Below are 15267 nucleotides of genomic sequence, written 5' to 3'. Positions count from 1 at the left end.
ATGTGCTGTTTTGAACCAGTGTTTGGCCGACTCCTCGGTTGCCATGTCAACCACGCTACTCTCTACCGTCATCCCATGTGGTGTGAACACTGCCTCAACAACCCAGAGAAATGCATTCAAACAAACAAAAGCCTCAGACATAAAGGATAAATAAGTAAACTACCTGAGTGTAAAACATGACACTCACATAAGTGAGAAATGGTTGTTCACTTGTAATTCAAATACAGAATAAACCTTCACAATCACCGATGCTAAAATACATAAAAGTCTAAATGGGAGTGCAGCTGCAGTTATTTGGAATTAGCAGTCACGCCACGCAAAGGTCTCCTAGATTGGTTTTAAGGGATACTAACATATATGATTATTATTGTTTATTATATATGGTTTTGGACTGTTTGTCAGATGAAATTAGCAAGTTAGAAATTTGTGATAAGTGTTTGACATTTTATAGAAGCAAGAATTAGCTTGATTGCAACAAGAATTTGAGTCGCTACATGTGATGGTATGCAAATGTTTTACTTTTGACATCTCCTTGGGTCATTAATTTCTCTTTTTATGGTTAATGGGAAGCTTTCCAATGTCTCCTCATATGGCGGATGGTCTTTGGTGTTGCGTGTGAAAGACAAGCCTGATACATGATGGCTGATTACCTGCTGAACTCATACACACGAGGATGGTAAAGGCTTATTCTCAGTTCGAATTATGACGTGTCAATTTCAGCTCTCATAAATAACCATAAATACTCAGTGACACTAGAACTGGTAGAAGACAAACACTGCCAAGGCTTCTTCCTGGTCCATCAACCAGAGCTGCGTTTTCCAGAAGACCTTTGAATGAAACTTTTGGGAAACGCAGGTCAAGTCCTTGACCTGAAGCGGCTGAATCACGTCTCTGTCTCCTGACTCTTCATCCAAACATCCTCTTCCTCTTCCTCTTCTTTCCGTACGCAGCGCCGTGACAGATCCCTGGTGTGTGGTCATTTCTTCTTCTGCACCTCCTGCAGCATCTTCAGGCCCGCCGAGTTATTGGGTTCCACTTTGAGCAGGCTGTTCAGGTTGTCCTCGCAGGCCTTGATGTCCTGCAGGGACGACAACACGGTTAGGAGTGGGACACGAAGAGGTGGAGGAGAGCCGTGACAAGAACAAACGAGTAAATGTTCCTTGGTAGTGCACGTGTCCCCACATGAGTGTTCTTTCTTCAATTTGAATGTTATCATTGCTGAAGAGAACTTTTATTCTGGCATACTTGTTTGTTAATCGCGACTGTATTAGAATTAGGGAAGTTGCGGAGATTCTGTGTGTAGGACTTTGGGGGATCTATCAGCAGAAATTGAATATAATATTCATAAATAGGTTTTCATTGGTGTATAATCACCTGAAACTAAGCGTTGTGGTTCTGTTTAGAATGATCCCTTCTTATTTACTGAGGGAGCAGAGCCCACCATGTTTCTACAGAAGCCCACAGAGAACCAAGCCAGCACTAGCACTAGAGACGGCCGTTCATGTTTTGACTTCACCTGAAGGCCACCGTAGTGTCTGCTACACACCTGGAAGGGGACAGCAGAGCGAAGGGGTCTTCAGTTGGTTGCAGTCTACAACCTCCCCACTAGATGCCACTAAATCCTTATCTGCCGTCTCTCTCCCAGACACAACTCTTTCAACAGGACCGTCATGGTAAAAGAATGATCATGCCCTTAAAATGGTTCTGGCGAACGTTGGAAAAATACAACCTTCATGACACGAGATGTATTGCAAACTATGCAACATTTTCAATGAAAACCTGCCTTGAGATCATTAAGGAGACTTTTTCCTGATCCAGAACCCAGATAAGACATCCAGGTACGGAGTCTAGCCATCTGTGTCTACTGAATGTTGTACTGTGGTAATCTTTGTACTAAGTTATGTTTATTAAGAACATCGTGGCTATGACGTCTACAGAACTCCAACCTCCATTACGCAAAGTCGACGTGTGTGTGTGTGTGAGAGATACTGATGACTACTGTGGGGGTTGCCAGGGGGATGCATCAGCAATTAGGAAATGCTTTTATTTTGTCACCCGCCCTGGAATCCTCCACACAGACACCTGACAGGAACTGGTTCCAGGTACAGAGATCCCCTCTCACCTTGAGCCCCAGGTGGGCCTGGGCCCTCCTGTAGAGAGCCTTGATGTTGCTGCGGTCCATCAGCAGGGCCTCGTCACAGTCTCGGACCGCGTCTCTGTACTGCTTCACTGACAGGTAACACAGCGCCCTGATCACACACACACAAACACACACAAACAACATTCTGAAAACGTATATAAAGAAATTTCTAGCTAAAAACCAACTAGTCTGTTTGAACTGATGTCACTTACTTTAATACACAAACTTATCATAGATATATTTGTAGTGTTCCTAAGATATGATGGCTCCTGAATAAATATTACCCTGGCTGTCTATCTGTTCTGATTCATTACATAATTAATACATTCTAGGATGAAAACAACTTGATTTTGTTAGTTTAAACCATTCGTGGCATTTTAAAATTCTCCACTGTAACCCAGCGTTATAATTATCATTATTTCACATAACTCGATCCTGAAAACCAGTACTGTATATTTATTATTAATTTCATGACTTAAATTCCCTATATTGGTATTGTCTTGACTGATTAACATGCTACATTGAGTGTGACTGAGTGAAGCGGTGACCCACCGGTTGGTGTAGGTCGTGATCTCGGCCGGGTTGTGTTTCAGGCTCTGGCTGTACTTCTCGATGGCCTTCTTGTACTCTCCTTTCTTCACCAGGGCGTTGCCTTCTTCTTTCAGGGCTTGGGCTTTCTTGGTGTCTTTATCACTGGGAACTATCCAGAAGAGAAGAATGGCATGAGAAATGCTCGGGAATCATATTTTTTTTTTTAAACCACTTGATGGCAGTTCCACATAAATAGGGGTTAAGACTTAAAGCTTTCAAATAATTGAAACATCACTTTCAAAGTGGTTTAAATCAAAATACATTTGCTGACCCCCAAGGTCTTTCTAGCTAAATAAAAATAGAAAATCAGGGTAGTCATAACTTAAGTGACATGAACAGAAAACAGCAGAAAATAGGAATCTTCTCACTAGGTTTGTTCACTTGTCTGTTGACGTTCTGTTTGGGTGTAGGGTTGGGCTGGGCACCGTTGGGTGGGGCACCGTTGGGTGGGGTTTTCTGGGCTAGTTTCTCTCTGACAGACAGCGGCACGGTGGGGATGGGAGGAAGCTTTTCTCTCCAGGACAGGCCGTCGGCCTCGGTGAGAGCCTTCGTCATCCTGGGAAAGAGGAGAGGAGAAAGACCAGCGTGATGACTTTCTCTGTCCCATTACTGTTTTAACGGAAGGTGTTTAGTGGCACGCTGGCTCCGGGGTTAGCACAGCTCTGTACTAAGACTAAGAGACTCTGACCCTGGTTGGAGATCCAGTCCAGGCTGGCCATTTCTTTCTGACATACAATGCTATGACTTTTTAATGGCTTTTTTTCCACATACTGTACTTGACTTTTTAATATACATAATATACCATGATTTGTTTATTACTTTTTTTGACATGCTATACTATCACTTTTTTCTATACATACTATGACTATCATACATACATAATCGACAATAACAACAACTTTTTGAGACATGCTATGACTAATTTCCGATATACTAGACTTTTCTGTCACTTTTATCAACATCCTATACCCTGACTTTTTTATCAACATCCTATGACACTTTAATCACTTTTTCCAACATACTGTACTTTATTTGACATACCACACTATGACTTTTAATGGCTCAGCTATTACTGTTTTTAACGTGATTTTATTTTGCTGGCACACTGGCTCAGTTGTTAGCACAGCATGCCATACACACGCTTTGCTATAACTTTTTCTTTCTTCGATATACCCCACTTTGACTTTTTAAATGGCTTTTTTTTTTTTAAATGCAATACTATGACTTTTTAGATTCATGCTTGTTTTGACACTATGAAGAAGAAAGTATATGACTATAAATATGACTGAAACAACATATCTGTATCTTTTTTGAAGTACTCCTCAGACTGGCTACATTTGAACACTGGTTCCTTTTTCCTCTCTTGATATGTGACGTGCCCCCCCCCCCCGGCCGGTCTACAGCCCGGGTACCTGTTGGTGCCGTCATGCGCAGCAGCTATGTTGCAGTCGATCTGCAGAGCAGTCTTGTAGTCTACGTAAGCGTGCCTGTAGCGCTCCAGAGCTTCATAGGCAGAGGCACGACGGAGCAGGGACTTCACATTGAATGGGAACAACTCCAGAGACCTGAGAGAATATATGGGCAGATCAAAAGTTAGACCCTCTCGTCCAGATGACTTCCAACGAGTAAAGACACAATGGGCTTAATCTCCAATTGAAACAAGATAAAAAGTCAAAGCTGCAAGAGACCGTGGTCTAAAGTCTAAAACCAAAAACATCCTTACTGCAACACAATGTTGGTGGCATGAAGGTAAACATGTTCATTATTGATTTTGATTGATGGATGTTTGTCACTGTGGGCTTTCTTTTTGACAAGTCTGGCTCTTTTAGGAGTTAAGCTTATTTGGAAATCTGAGCTAAGTTAGAACATAAAAAGATGAGCGTAGAGCTGCAACAATGAATCAACGTCTCGATAAATGATTATAAAAATTTTAAGCAACAATCTTCATTATGGATTTGTTGGGTCTTAAGTTTTTGCACGCTGCGGGGGGGATTGCGGCCGCACATATCGCCATGGATATGTGTACCTAATGTGTTCTATTAAAGCATCCATGGTATTATCTTACGATACATCCGAGGGATGTACGTACGTATGCTGTAAAGCGGTTGTAACTTCATTAGTGTTTCCCAAACTGACGGGGCTAGCGGCTAGTAGCTAGCATCGTGGTAGCTTGATAGATATTTAGATAGGTATTTATTGATCCCAACAAAATGGGAAATGAAGTAAGTATAAGTGATTTGATTGTTGATGTCAATGACTAGCTATATACATGATACACTACCAGTCAAAGGTTTGGGGTCACTTAGAAATTTCCATTGCACGCCATTATAGACAGAATACCCTTGTTCTTTTGAACTGGGGCAGCAGTTTTCACACTGCTTTACGTGCTTACGTCATTGCAAAAAAAGGTTCTACAATGTTTTTCTTGGATGAATGGTTGCTGATAATGGGCAATGTAGATATTGCATTGCCCGGAAGATTTTGCGGAAGATCTTAATATAAAAGTGTTTCCTTTTTATTATTATTTTAACAGCTCAGGTCCAATTAAGCATACTAAGAAACAGCAGGTTTATTTCACTACTGAAAGTTTTTTGCATGTTTCCCTTGTGTTAAAAATATGATTATTTTGGTCTCTTTATTTATCCGATTCATCGATTGATCAAGGATAAAATTGACCGATTAATCGATTGTCCAAAAAAAAAATGATTTGAAACAACAAAGCACGTTACAAAAAGTAAGAAAACTGCACGGAGTCACCGACTACAGATACCATGTTGTAAAATGTAAAGAAAATACTAAATCAGAAATAAAAACACTTACATATTGCAGTCTTTAACACACTCCGCACAATTGCCGTCTTTCAGGTAGCTGGCTGCACGGTTCGAGTACAAAATGCCCAAATCCTCGGGTTCCTTTTTATCTTAAGAGAAAAATTAGATAGTTCAAAGATGAGCACCAAACTGAACATGATGTAGCTACGTTCATTTAGAATTCACAAAACAAGAAAGAAGAGCAAAGACAAGAGGGACAGCCATAATGAAAAAAAAAAGAGTTATACCATGTGAAACCACCATGGAAACCTCTATTGACTGGGAAATAAAGGAACAGGCTTGAACCCGTGAGCTCTGTGAATTGACCCCTGAAATAATTTGGATAACATCTTCAGATTTTTTGAAGCGCTTTGTTTTTCTTTATGAAAATCTATTTTCCAGACTGCTACAGAGATTCTAAGCCTCGGGCCTTAAACAAATGGTAAAAAAGGAAATCGTATGTTTGAACCCAAAAGTGGACGCGTTTGACGTTGTAATGCGTTGGTTGTGTGGCCTAGTTCAAGGTTTCCTTTAACGTAGGCCTCTGTTATTTTTCATGTACTATTTGCTTTGTTCTAATATTTATTTAGACATGTACCATCTACTACTGATTTGAGTTGTAAGTGTACACTGCTTGTGTTATTATATGCTTGAGTGGGTATCCACTGAGCCTAAGGGCACGTTCACACCATAGTTCCATCGACTCTGCGATCGGGGACGAACTTGCTACATTGTTGCATTTTGACTGCATTTTTGTTCAATACATAAAATATCTGTTGACACTTCCTGGTCTCAGTAATAATAAAGCAACACTAAATGTATAGCATCTTGGGTCTCTGGTGTTGCTTTAGTGTTTCTTAGATTTTAAAAGAAGGCAAATCATGTGAGCAGCTGACGCCCTGATGAGAGAGAGATGATGTTGTGTTGTCACGACAAGCAATGTGTGCACATGATAGGTTGTGGATTTGGAAGTTATCTTCCCGTTAATCTTAGAAGTAAAGAAGGTTCAAATTAAAATGTTTTTTTCAGCTCCCGTATTTGTATCAGATCTCATTCTCACCTAAACCAAACTCTGGTGGACTTGGAAGCATACTGAGGCCCCCTGTTTTCAAGCGTACCAGCGTTTGTATGAACTTTCACACCACCCAAACCAGACCGGACTGTCCCCTAAAACGCTCCTCGGTTCCGCTTAAACGGACCAAACAGATCAGGTACCAAAGCAAACTATTGACATGGAAACCATTTAGAAACAGGCACAAAGATTCCTCGATTTACAGTTACATGTTCAATTGAATTTTGGCTGCAGATATGGCTATATCATCGATGACGTTGTTCAAAAGCATTGCATCTATTCCATTTCTAAAATACCTGCATCCACACAGGTAATACTGTATCTAAGCAGCACTTACTGGACTTCTCCAGCTCTTTGATTGCCTGGCTGTAAGTATTGGTGGCCTCTCCATACTGGCCTGCCTTGAAACATTCATTTCCAGCTTGTTTCAACTCCGTCCAGGTCTTGGACCTCTGTTTTTGAGGCATCTTCACTTCTGTATCTGTTACCTGAACAAATGAAACACTGGTTACTATCTGACATTGAAACCTCACATACCTCCTCTAAACTAAAGAATTAATTTATGCCACACCACCTCGACATAACGTGACTGAACAGCTTCCAAATACAACCTCTCATACTACTGTACTGTGTATATACACTTCTGTCAAAAAACAGTATGTCCTTCACGGCTCACATGCATCTTTTCACTGGATGTAAAGTGCTATTGCATTTATCAATGTTTACTGTAGTATTGTGTAAGTACTCAGTGTCTCTACAACAATTACAAAATGGCAGGTGAACAGACTTGTCATTTGCTCCCAGCAAATAGGATCTTGGGTACTCTCTAAATGTATTAGTTGAGGAATTTGATATCCTTCATTCTATTCCATACACAGAACCAAACTGTGCTATATATGTCATGCATCTATTTTACTTTTCTACCATTCAAATGTATTGGGTTACTGAGAGGTGGTTCTAATATTTAGAATAGCCCTCTTTATATAAATGAATGAAAACCTATGTTATATACTTGGTTTCAATACATACATATTGTTAGCCCAGTTCCTCTTTAAAACATCAATGTCATATTTTAAACCCTTTACATTGTCTTATCCTACATTTTTTATCCTTCACTAAAACAGCTAAATTAACAATGAAGTTGATAATAGCATATATTTTACAATAATGTGCATATTAATTCACTTAATGGTGTTCGTTTAGCTACATACCAAAATGAAACATAATTGAATTCCTGTAGCTAACCTCAGAATTTAATGCAGGGCTGTTGTGTTATTAAACTGCGTAGTTGTAGCTTGGTGGACAAATAACGTTGGACTAGACACCCTATAATAGAGACGCAGTGTTAGCCAATGATGTCCTAACAGTCATTTAACATGACTTAAATCAATTAAGCCCAGTTAACGTACACACTGCAACGTTACCGACGTGCCATGCAAACTAACTGGTTAGCCTGGTACCTTACCTAACGCTAGCTGCTAATAGCTGCTCAAGCACAACGACACTGTGTCGAAACTAGCACTTTAGGTTTGGTTCAATAGAAGCCACACCTGGATATGTTCCCGAGTTCTCTCTTGTTCTAACCAGCAGTAATTCCGCTCTGTTGTTGCTTAACTGCTAAGTTAGCGCGCTAGCTAAGTTATGCTACTCCGAGTGGCGTTTTAATATAGAACAGCTAGCTAACTTAGCAGGCTAACCGCACTACTACAGCTAGCTATGCTAATATAAGGAAGCTCGCACACTTCTTACCGGCTGCCGGTTCTGAGAGAGTTCAACACAGCGAGGAAGCCCCTTTTCACGACACCAGATGACTTGGTCGAAACGACTGGAGACTACCTGAAACTATATGTAACGTTACCCGTTGCGTACGTTGTTAACACTGGCATTACTCTGTGGAAGTTAAAAATACATATGTTCTCCAACGCAACTTTCCTTTGCCTTTGCGGGGATTTGTGCGGTACCAAGGACCTCGCCAGGCAGCTGACTGTAGGAACGCCAACTTCTCAGTTTGATGCTAGTTGGGGGGCTACGGTACGTTTCGTTTCTTTCTTTTTTTACGCTGCGTTCAAATCCTTTGGAAATTGTAAGACTTTGGATGAGTGATGTGCGCACTCTGGTGGCCAAATTGGATGTAGCATTGTAGGATGTAGCAATTGGTGGCTTTGAAGTGCAAGAAGAAAACTTTATCTTACATATGGCCTATGAGTGGCAGGCATAGTGTACCCTACACAGGAACATCTATACAGAGTATGGGCAATATAAAGGGCTTAGAGAGTAGCTAAAAACATGTGGATAGTGAAGGCAACAGTTGTTCCAGTGGTAATCGGAGCACTTGGGGCTGTACCCCTAAACTGAGACTGGCTCCAGCCAATTCCAGGAACATCTGAGCTCTCTGACCAGAAGAGTGCAGTCCTAGGAACAGCTGATACTGCACAAAACCCTCAGGCTACCAGGCCAATAGTAGAGGACCCAAGCACAGAGGAAGAAAAAGGCCACCCAGTATGGAGCTAGTGGGGAATTTAATTCTTGAATGCACATGATAGTTATATGTCTATTTTTTACCTGTCTTTGTTCAGCTTCATTGTTTTTAGTTATGGTCTACTTTTTATCCTACTGTACATTAAACTGTGTGTAAGTAGTGCAACTTAAAAGTGGATTCAAATGCCTTAAATGTTCAAACTATTCACACACTTCAATAAAGCTTATTCTTGAAAGAGTAAAGTCATTATACAGCAAAATCCCTCTCAATAATGTTCTATCACATATATCATGCATAAGATCCAAGCTTTATTTCTGTTGTTGCAAGTGGATGACTTTATATGTGGTTTCACAATTCAACCTAGTTATTACATTTATAATTGTTTTGGCAAAATGTACTCGTTGTCAGTGTGAAATCACTTGAAACTGACACAAATACAGTCAAACAAGCACGGGTACTTCGGCTAAGTCCTTGCACAGCAGACCTAACTGGGAGAATTAACGGAAAGCAAGAAGTGTAAAGTAAAAGTTGGTCTCCACTATCATCTTTCCAACGGCAGTGAATGCATCATTAGACAGAAAGCAGCAGTTGTTAGGTTTCTATTTTAAGAAAAATGTACTATAGATCTTTTTGTCTTGCCATGTTCTCTTGTGTGATTAGTTGTCATGGTATTACATTAAAGTGCCATTTCTTTTTTCTGTTAGTCTTATCCATTCAAATAAAATGTTACCCTGTAGTGTTACATTCCGGGTCTCCAAGGACTCCTTTTAACAGTTTCTTTTCAATCAGAAATTCAACACACACAACTCAAGTTTATATTTCTTTATTTCCTTGTGTTTAATATATATTGATAAAACATGTATTTTGATCAAACTTGGCTGGGCGGGGCCAGTGTCACGGCCTCCCAATGCTTGCTTTGCGCCTGGCGTGAGCAGTGTTTTTTCTTATTATTCAACAATATAAGTGGCTTTTAAATCTTTGAAATCCGGCATTTAATAAAATTTGTGTTATTTACAGTAAGTACAAACATGGATCTTGACAATGACATGGCAATAGTTGAACTTCTTTGAGCGTAGCTGTGAAAAATCAAATTAAATCTTGCAATTATCTGAATTATCTCTTTCCTCTTTTCATTTCTTCTGCTGTCCTATCAAAATAAAATCTAAAAATGCCCCCAAATTAAAAAATAAAATCCATTAAAAAATAAAATAAAAAGATTAACAAAGTAATGGGCCAACGAACTAGGCTGTGAGGCAACATGTCGTGCTGCACATAATGTGTGTGTGAGGGGGGGCAGGCTGTGAACTGACCCCTGAAATCAAACAATACTTTAATGGACGTTACACACAACTAAAAGTATGAAACGCTAAAAAAAAAAAAAACATGGTAGAATAACTTATAATAGAATAAGAATAAGTTTCTCCAATCTCCAAAGGACTTAAACGCAACATGAAATGTTGCGTTTAAGTCCTTTAAAATAGGTAAAATCGTAAATTGTAGATTTGTTGTTCATCTAAACCGACTGCAGCTGCCTTTCTCTGCAAAGGAGCAAGATCCAAACTTTAACCCACAACGTTTGACTCTTCCTCAGCGATGCAGAGGTTTTACAGCTTTACATCGACGGTGCAGCTGCCCTTGATGTCTCTGAAGGTGGAGCAGTCGAAGTTGGCCACGAGCGTCTTCTTCCCGAGCTTGTAGGGGACAAAGGGGAACTTGACACGTATTCGGTTGTTTTTCTTCAAATCTGGAATCCTGCGGTTGCACACCAAAAAGAAAAAAATCAGATGACATTCGTAATTGTGTCGGCTTATTCTTTCATAAGCGACTTCTGGATTTAAGTGAAAAAGTTTTTTTAACCTGTTTCATCTAGGCAAAGTTGTTGTGCAGATCCTTGTAGTTAGACTAAATTCAACATTTGAGATGTTTTGAATTCTTTTGTCAAATAAAATAAAAGATTGTGTAGAAAAAGATGTCTCAAAGTAAGGAATCCCAAAAAGTTTTGATGTTGGTATATGCATCAGATTGGCACAAGTTTTTAAAATATTTCGACCCAGCCTTAATCAATCTAAGTGCACAAACACTTGACCTTCCAGCTAAATATCAGTTGCCTGGGGCGACGTAATGTTAAGCCAACAGTGACCCACAGAGCGAGCTGTAGAGCTGCTGACCACAGCGTATAAATATATTTTGATCTTAATTATTTTAGACATTGTTGGGTTTCAGTAATAACATCACAGAGCATGGGCTAGACCTGCTCTTTTATGAAAAGCACAATGAGATAACTGTTGTTTTGATTTGGCGCTATATACCGCAAAGAAAATTTAACTGAATAGACATTCATCCATAAAAATGCCTGAGAAACTTTTTCGGTTGCAGCTTTAACTGGTTTTCATATCATTAAAGGTGCACTATGTAATATATTTACTGTGCTAAATCCCCCAAATTACCCTGACAACAATGCTAAAGCCAGGAGTTTTGCCTTTGAAATTTCAGTTCTGTGACTGAATGTCTGTCTGTGTTTTGGCGTGTGTGTTGGTATCAAATGCTCAGTCTGACAGCCAGGCCGGGTTGCCAGATATCCCTGTTAATACGCAAACCAAAAACCTTCAGGCTAATTTATCCTAGCTAGGCTACTAGGGACTGGCCTTTTCAGTCATTTCAACATTTGTGTACTCACACTGAATTGTATAGAGTACTCAAGTTGGTTACTTGCAAAAACAATTGAGACACAGCCATTAAAGTGATCCAGACTGGTCCTGGCTAACGCCGCCATGCTAACCCTGCTAACCCTGCTAACCCTGCTAACCGCTAACGTTACCGGAGGACGAGGCAAGCGGACCGCAGCAATGTGTGGCCTGTTCATAGCCGACAAACGGTGAGTAATTTTAAGCGTGTTAAGTGTTTACTCAATTGTCCAGCCCTAGTAAAAAAGTACAAGTCCTTACTTTGTGCTTTTGTATCTTGTGTATACTGCAACTTTAACGGATTACCAACTAGAGTTGTCCCACAGACTACTACATTATAAAAACATGCAAACTCACTTGACTTCAAGGTCCTCTTTCAACAGGCCACTTCCAGAGATGTTCAGAGTACACTCCGTCAGTGTATCGGGGACCGGGTTCGTGAAAACCACCTCCCCTTCTGCCTCTCGGTTCAGTTTGGTAAAACCAGAAACCTGGAACCCACACACATTTTAACAGATTATATGGTGTCACAAAAAAGCCCGGTATTTAACTTTGTGATGATGCATTTACCAGCTGAATTATGAGGCTTTTTAAAGACCTTATTTAGCTTAAGAAGGAAGCGAATGTTCTTGAAGGAACACTTACGTCTTTCACTTCATCACTAATATTCCTCATCATCATAACCTCAACACATCTGGAGATACATGGGTTTCACTGGACAGGAAGGGGATGGGACACGGTCATCTGAAAGGTAACTAAAGCTTTCAGAGAAATCGACTTAGTTGCGGCTCCATTGTCTATAGTCCAGACTGAAATATCTTATAATATAAAATATAGATTTTTTTAGATGGATTGCCGTGAAACTTAACACAACCTGAGACGGGGAAACCCTAGTCTGGCTCAATGGATGTATGCTGGAAAATAAAGCCTGACATGATGCCCTCTTCTGCTAGCTCTGGTTTTTCTTTTGCAAGGGCGCCATTGCATCCCGTTGAAATACATTAGTGTAACATTCGTGCTCACCACCACGAAAAAAAAATCATGTCCCTGTACACGACTCGATAGATTAAATAACATCACCGTTTCACTTTAGTGCCGTGAGACATGGCTGGGACTAGCTAGACCCTCCTTCACAGCGCTGTGGAGGAAGGTCTGGAGACTATATTGTTATATACACTGGACTGATATTATTAATTTGTTACAAAGCTAGATAACTTGATTTTAGATGCAGAAGTCTTCTACTGACCGTGATGGAGATCGGAGGGTCAAGCAGCACGACGTCATCCACAGCAAGGAACACGTTGTCTGGCTTCTCTCTGTCTTTGACCAAGGCTGAAACCTTCATGATGTCACACTCCAACATAGGTTTCCAGTAGACAGAGAATGGGACCTGGATAGGGACGGAGAGATCTTCAAGAGACAAAGAAAGACAAGAGAGATTTAAAGTCAAATTCCAAGAAGCACACAGTGTTTTCTCACCTAACCCTTGTGTTATGTAGACACACAGATGGTGTTGGTTTTATTTGCCCACCCTTTGAGACATTTGTCTTTTTCTGTCCTGGTATCTTTCCCCAAAAATTCAACAGCAACATCTCTGTCCAGAAAAGCCCCCACAGAAGAAGATTCACCTTTCCCAGGGAGTAGCGTCTCCTCCTTCACCTCGGTCTGGATGGTCCCAGCTGGCGAGCCGTTGTGCCTTATGGCTTGGACGCTGATGTTGATGGACAGTTGCATGGCAGCACTGTTCTTACTCTGCAGCACCAGCATCAGTCTCACATCCTCACAGTTCTTGGGTGGAGTCACCTGCAACAGCACAAAATGAGAGGACTGAGAAATTAGCCTTGTTCTGTTCCACAGTGTCCACAAACAGTAAATCCTGTTCCCCGTTAAGGAAATTTTGGTTGAGTAAACTTCCCTTGATACGATTCCTTCATTCGGAACAACGCGCAATGTCACCGACGCAGACATCACTTACTGGTCATGCGTCACCCTGCTATAAAACATCTTGGATACATTGCTGCTACTGTGGACATTTTACACTACTGGACTAAAATATTCGATCATTTGGTAATCTTGCTTGTGAACTTCCTGTGAAGTTCAGTACTTGCCTATACAGTTCTCAGTTCCCTTTAAACTGAGCATGTTTGAAATCTTATTTAACACGGCTGAATACCCTGTGCGGTCCACTTTGCAGGGTATACAGGCGATCGTAACAAACGCACCTATTAATGAAGACTACACTAATTAAAGCAAAATGCCACAAATGCATTTCATATTTGGGTGTGTGTTTCATCTCTCAACCAGCACCACCACCCTATCTTTAATTACAGGTAACAACTATTACACAGTTCTCGATACTATGTTGGACTCGTACCAGGTAAGGGTTGGCCTTTGCCAGAACGGAGCTTTGTCACCAATCCTGTTTGTGATTTTAAAAGTCGGGACATTGCTGCTTTTAGCAGATGATGTGGTCCTGATGGCATTATCGATCCGTGACCTTCAGCACTCACTGGATCGGTTCGCTGCCGAGTGTGAAGCGGCTGGGAGGAGGATCAGCACCTCTAAATCTGAGGCCATGGTTCTCAGCAGGAAACTGATGGAGTGCCTAATTTGGGGGAGGAATGAGTCCTTACCCCCAAATGAAGGCGTTCAAGTACTCATGGGTCTTGGTCCCGAGTGAAGGGACAGTGGAGCGGGAGATTGGCTGGAGAATTAACGCAGCGGGGGTTGTACTACTACGGGTGTAACGATTACCGGTGTAACGGGCAAAAATGTTGATAATAACACTTACCGTTTTCAATTAACATATCCTTATTAACGCAGGTGGATTACCACAGTGTGGAAACCCTGGATTTAGAGACTGGGTCATGACCGAAAGAACAAAATCCCAGGCACAAGCGGCCGAAATGGGAGGGGGGCTGGCGTCTCCCTTCAGAGATAAGGGGAGATGCTCAGTCATCCGCGAGGAGTTCGGAGTAGAGTCACTGCTCCTTCGCTTCAAAAGGAGCCAGTTGAGGTGGCTCCTTGGCATCTGGTAATGATGCCCCCTTAGCGCCTCCCTAAGGAGGTTTTTCAGGCTGAATGGATGGGCTACATTGATAAAATTGACTTGTTGTAGTTAGTATACCCTTGTCATTATTGATGTTTTTGAATGAAATATAGTAAAAATATTTAAGTGCTCATATTATGCTCATTTTCAGGGTCATGGTTGTATTTAAATGTTATATCAGTTTTATGATCAGGTTTATGTGGTTGAATTTTCAGAAAAAAACTGCACATTTCTGCAGCTCCTCTTTTCACCCTGTGTGTTGAGCTCTTTGTTTTAGCGACAGACTGAGACATCTCACTTCTGTTCCATCTTTGTTGGGAGTCACACATGTGCAGTAAGTACTACTAGCCAGTCAGAAGCCGAATATGAGGGCGGGACCTGAAGGTACCTAGGTAAGGACTACTAGCCAGTCAGAAGCAGAGTATGAGGACCCTGACAGTAC

The 15267-nt window shown here is 41.0% G+C and overlaps 2 protein-coding genes across 3 annotated transcripts in view; both read right to left on the bottom strand.

Annotated features, from left to right (window-relative positions):
- Nucleotides 1–649: 649 nt before the first annotated feature.
- On the bottom strand, nt 650–8604 carry tomm34 (translocase of outer mitochondrial membrane 34). 2 transcript variants are annotated; one of them, XM_034868759.1, is made up of 8 exons: nt 8587–8604; nt 6951–7101; nt 5552–5651; nt 4144–4296; nt 3100–3287; nt 2693–2840; nt 2123–2249; nt 650–1078 (listed from the first exon to the last, which is right to left on the bottom strand). In XM_034868759.1, the coding sequence occupies exons 2-8, from the start codon at nt 7078–7080 to the stop codon at nt 977–979; spliced, it is 948 nt and encodes a 315-aa protein (XP_034724650.1). In that variant the 5' UTR covers nt 7081–7101; nt 8587–8604; the 3' UTR covers nt 650–976. The 2 variants fall into 2 exon arrangements, with proteins under 2 accessions (XP_034724650.1, XP_034724649.1); XM_034868758.1 differs by lacking the exon at nt 8587–8604 and adding an exon at nt 8363–8586.
- A 1972-nt stretch (nt 8605–10576) lies between these two features.
- LOC117942937 (protein-glutamine gamma-glutamyltransferase 5-like) overlaps nt 10577–15267 on the bottom strand; it is an 18554-nt gene continuing 13863 nt past the window's right edge. Inside the window, exons 12-15 of the mRNA XM_034868757.1 lie at nt 13405–13579; nt 13023–13186; nt 12134–12267; nt 10577–10844 (exon numbers count right to left, since the gene is read on the bottom strand). Coding sequence (XP_034724648.1) covers nt 10697–10844; nt 12134–12267; nt 13023–13186; nt 13405–13579 — 621 coding nt within the window. The 3' untranslated portion in view covers nt 10577–10696. The remainder of the gene's footprint in view (nt 10845–12133; nt 12268–13022; nt 13187–13404; nt 13580–15267) is intronic.

Source organism: Etheostoma cragini, chromosome 4 (assembly GCF_013103735.1).
Source record: "Etheostoma cragini isolate CJK2018 chromosome 4, CSU_Ecrag_1.0, whole genome shotgun sequence".
NCBI classification, from domain to species: domain Eukaryota; kingdom Metazoa; phylum Chordata; class Actinopteri; order Perciformes; family Percidae; genus Etheostoma; species Etheostoma cragini.
Note: the sequence above shows the minus strand (reverse complement) of the source record. Positions and strands in the feature narration are given on the sequence as shown.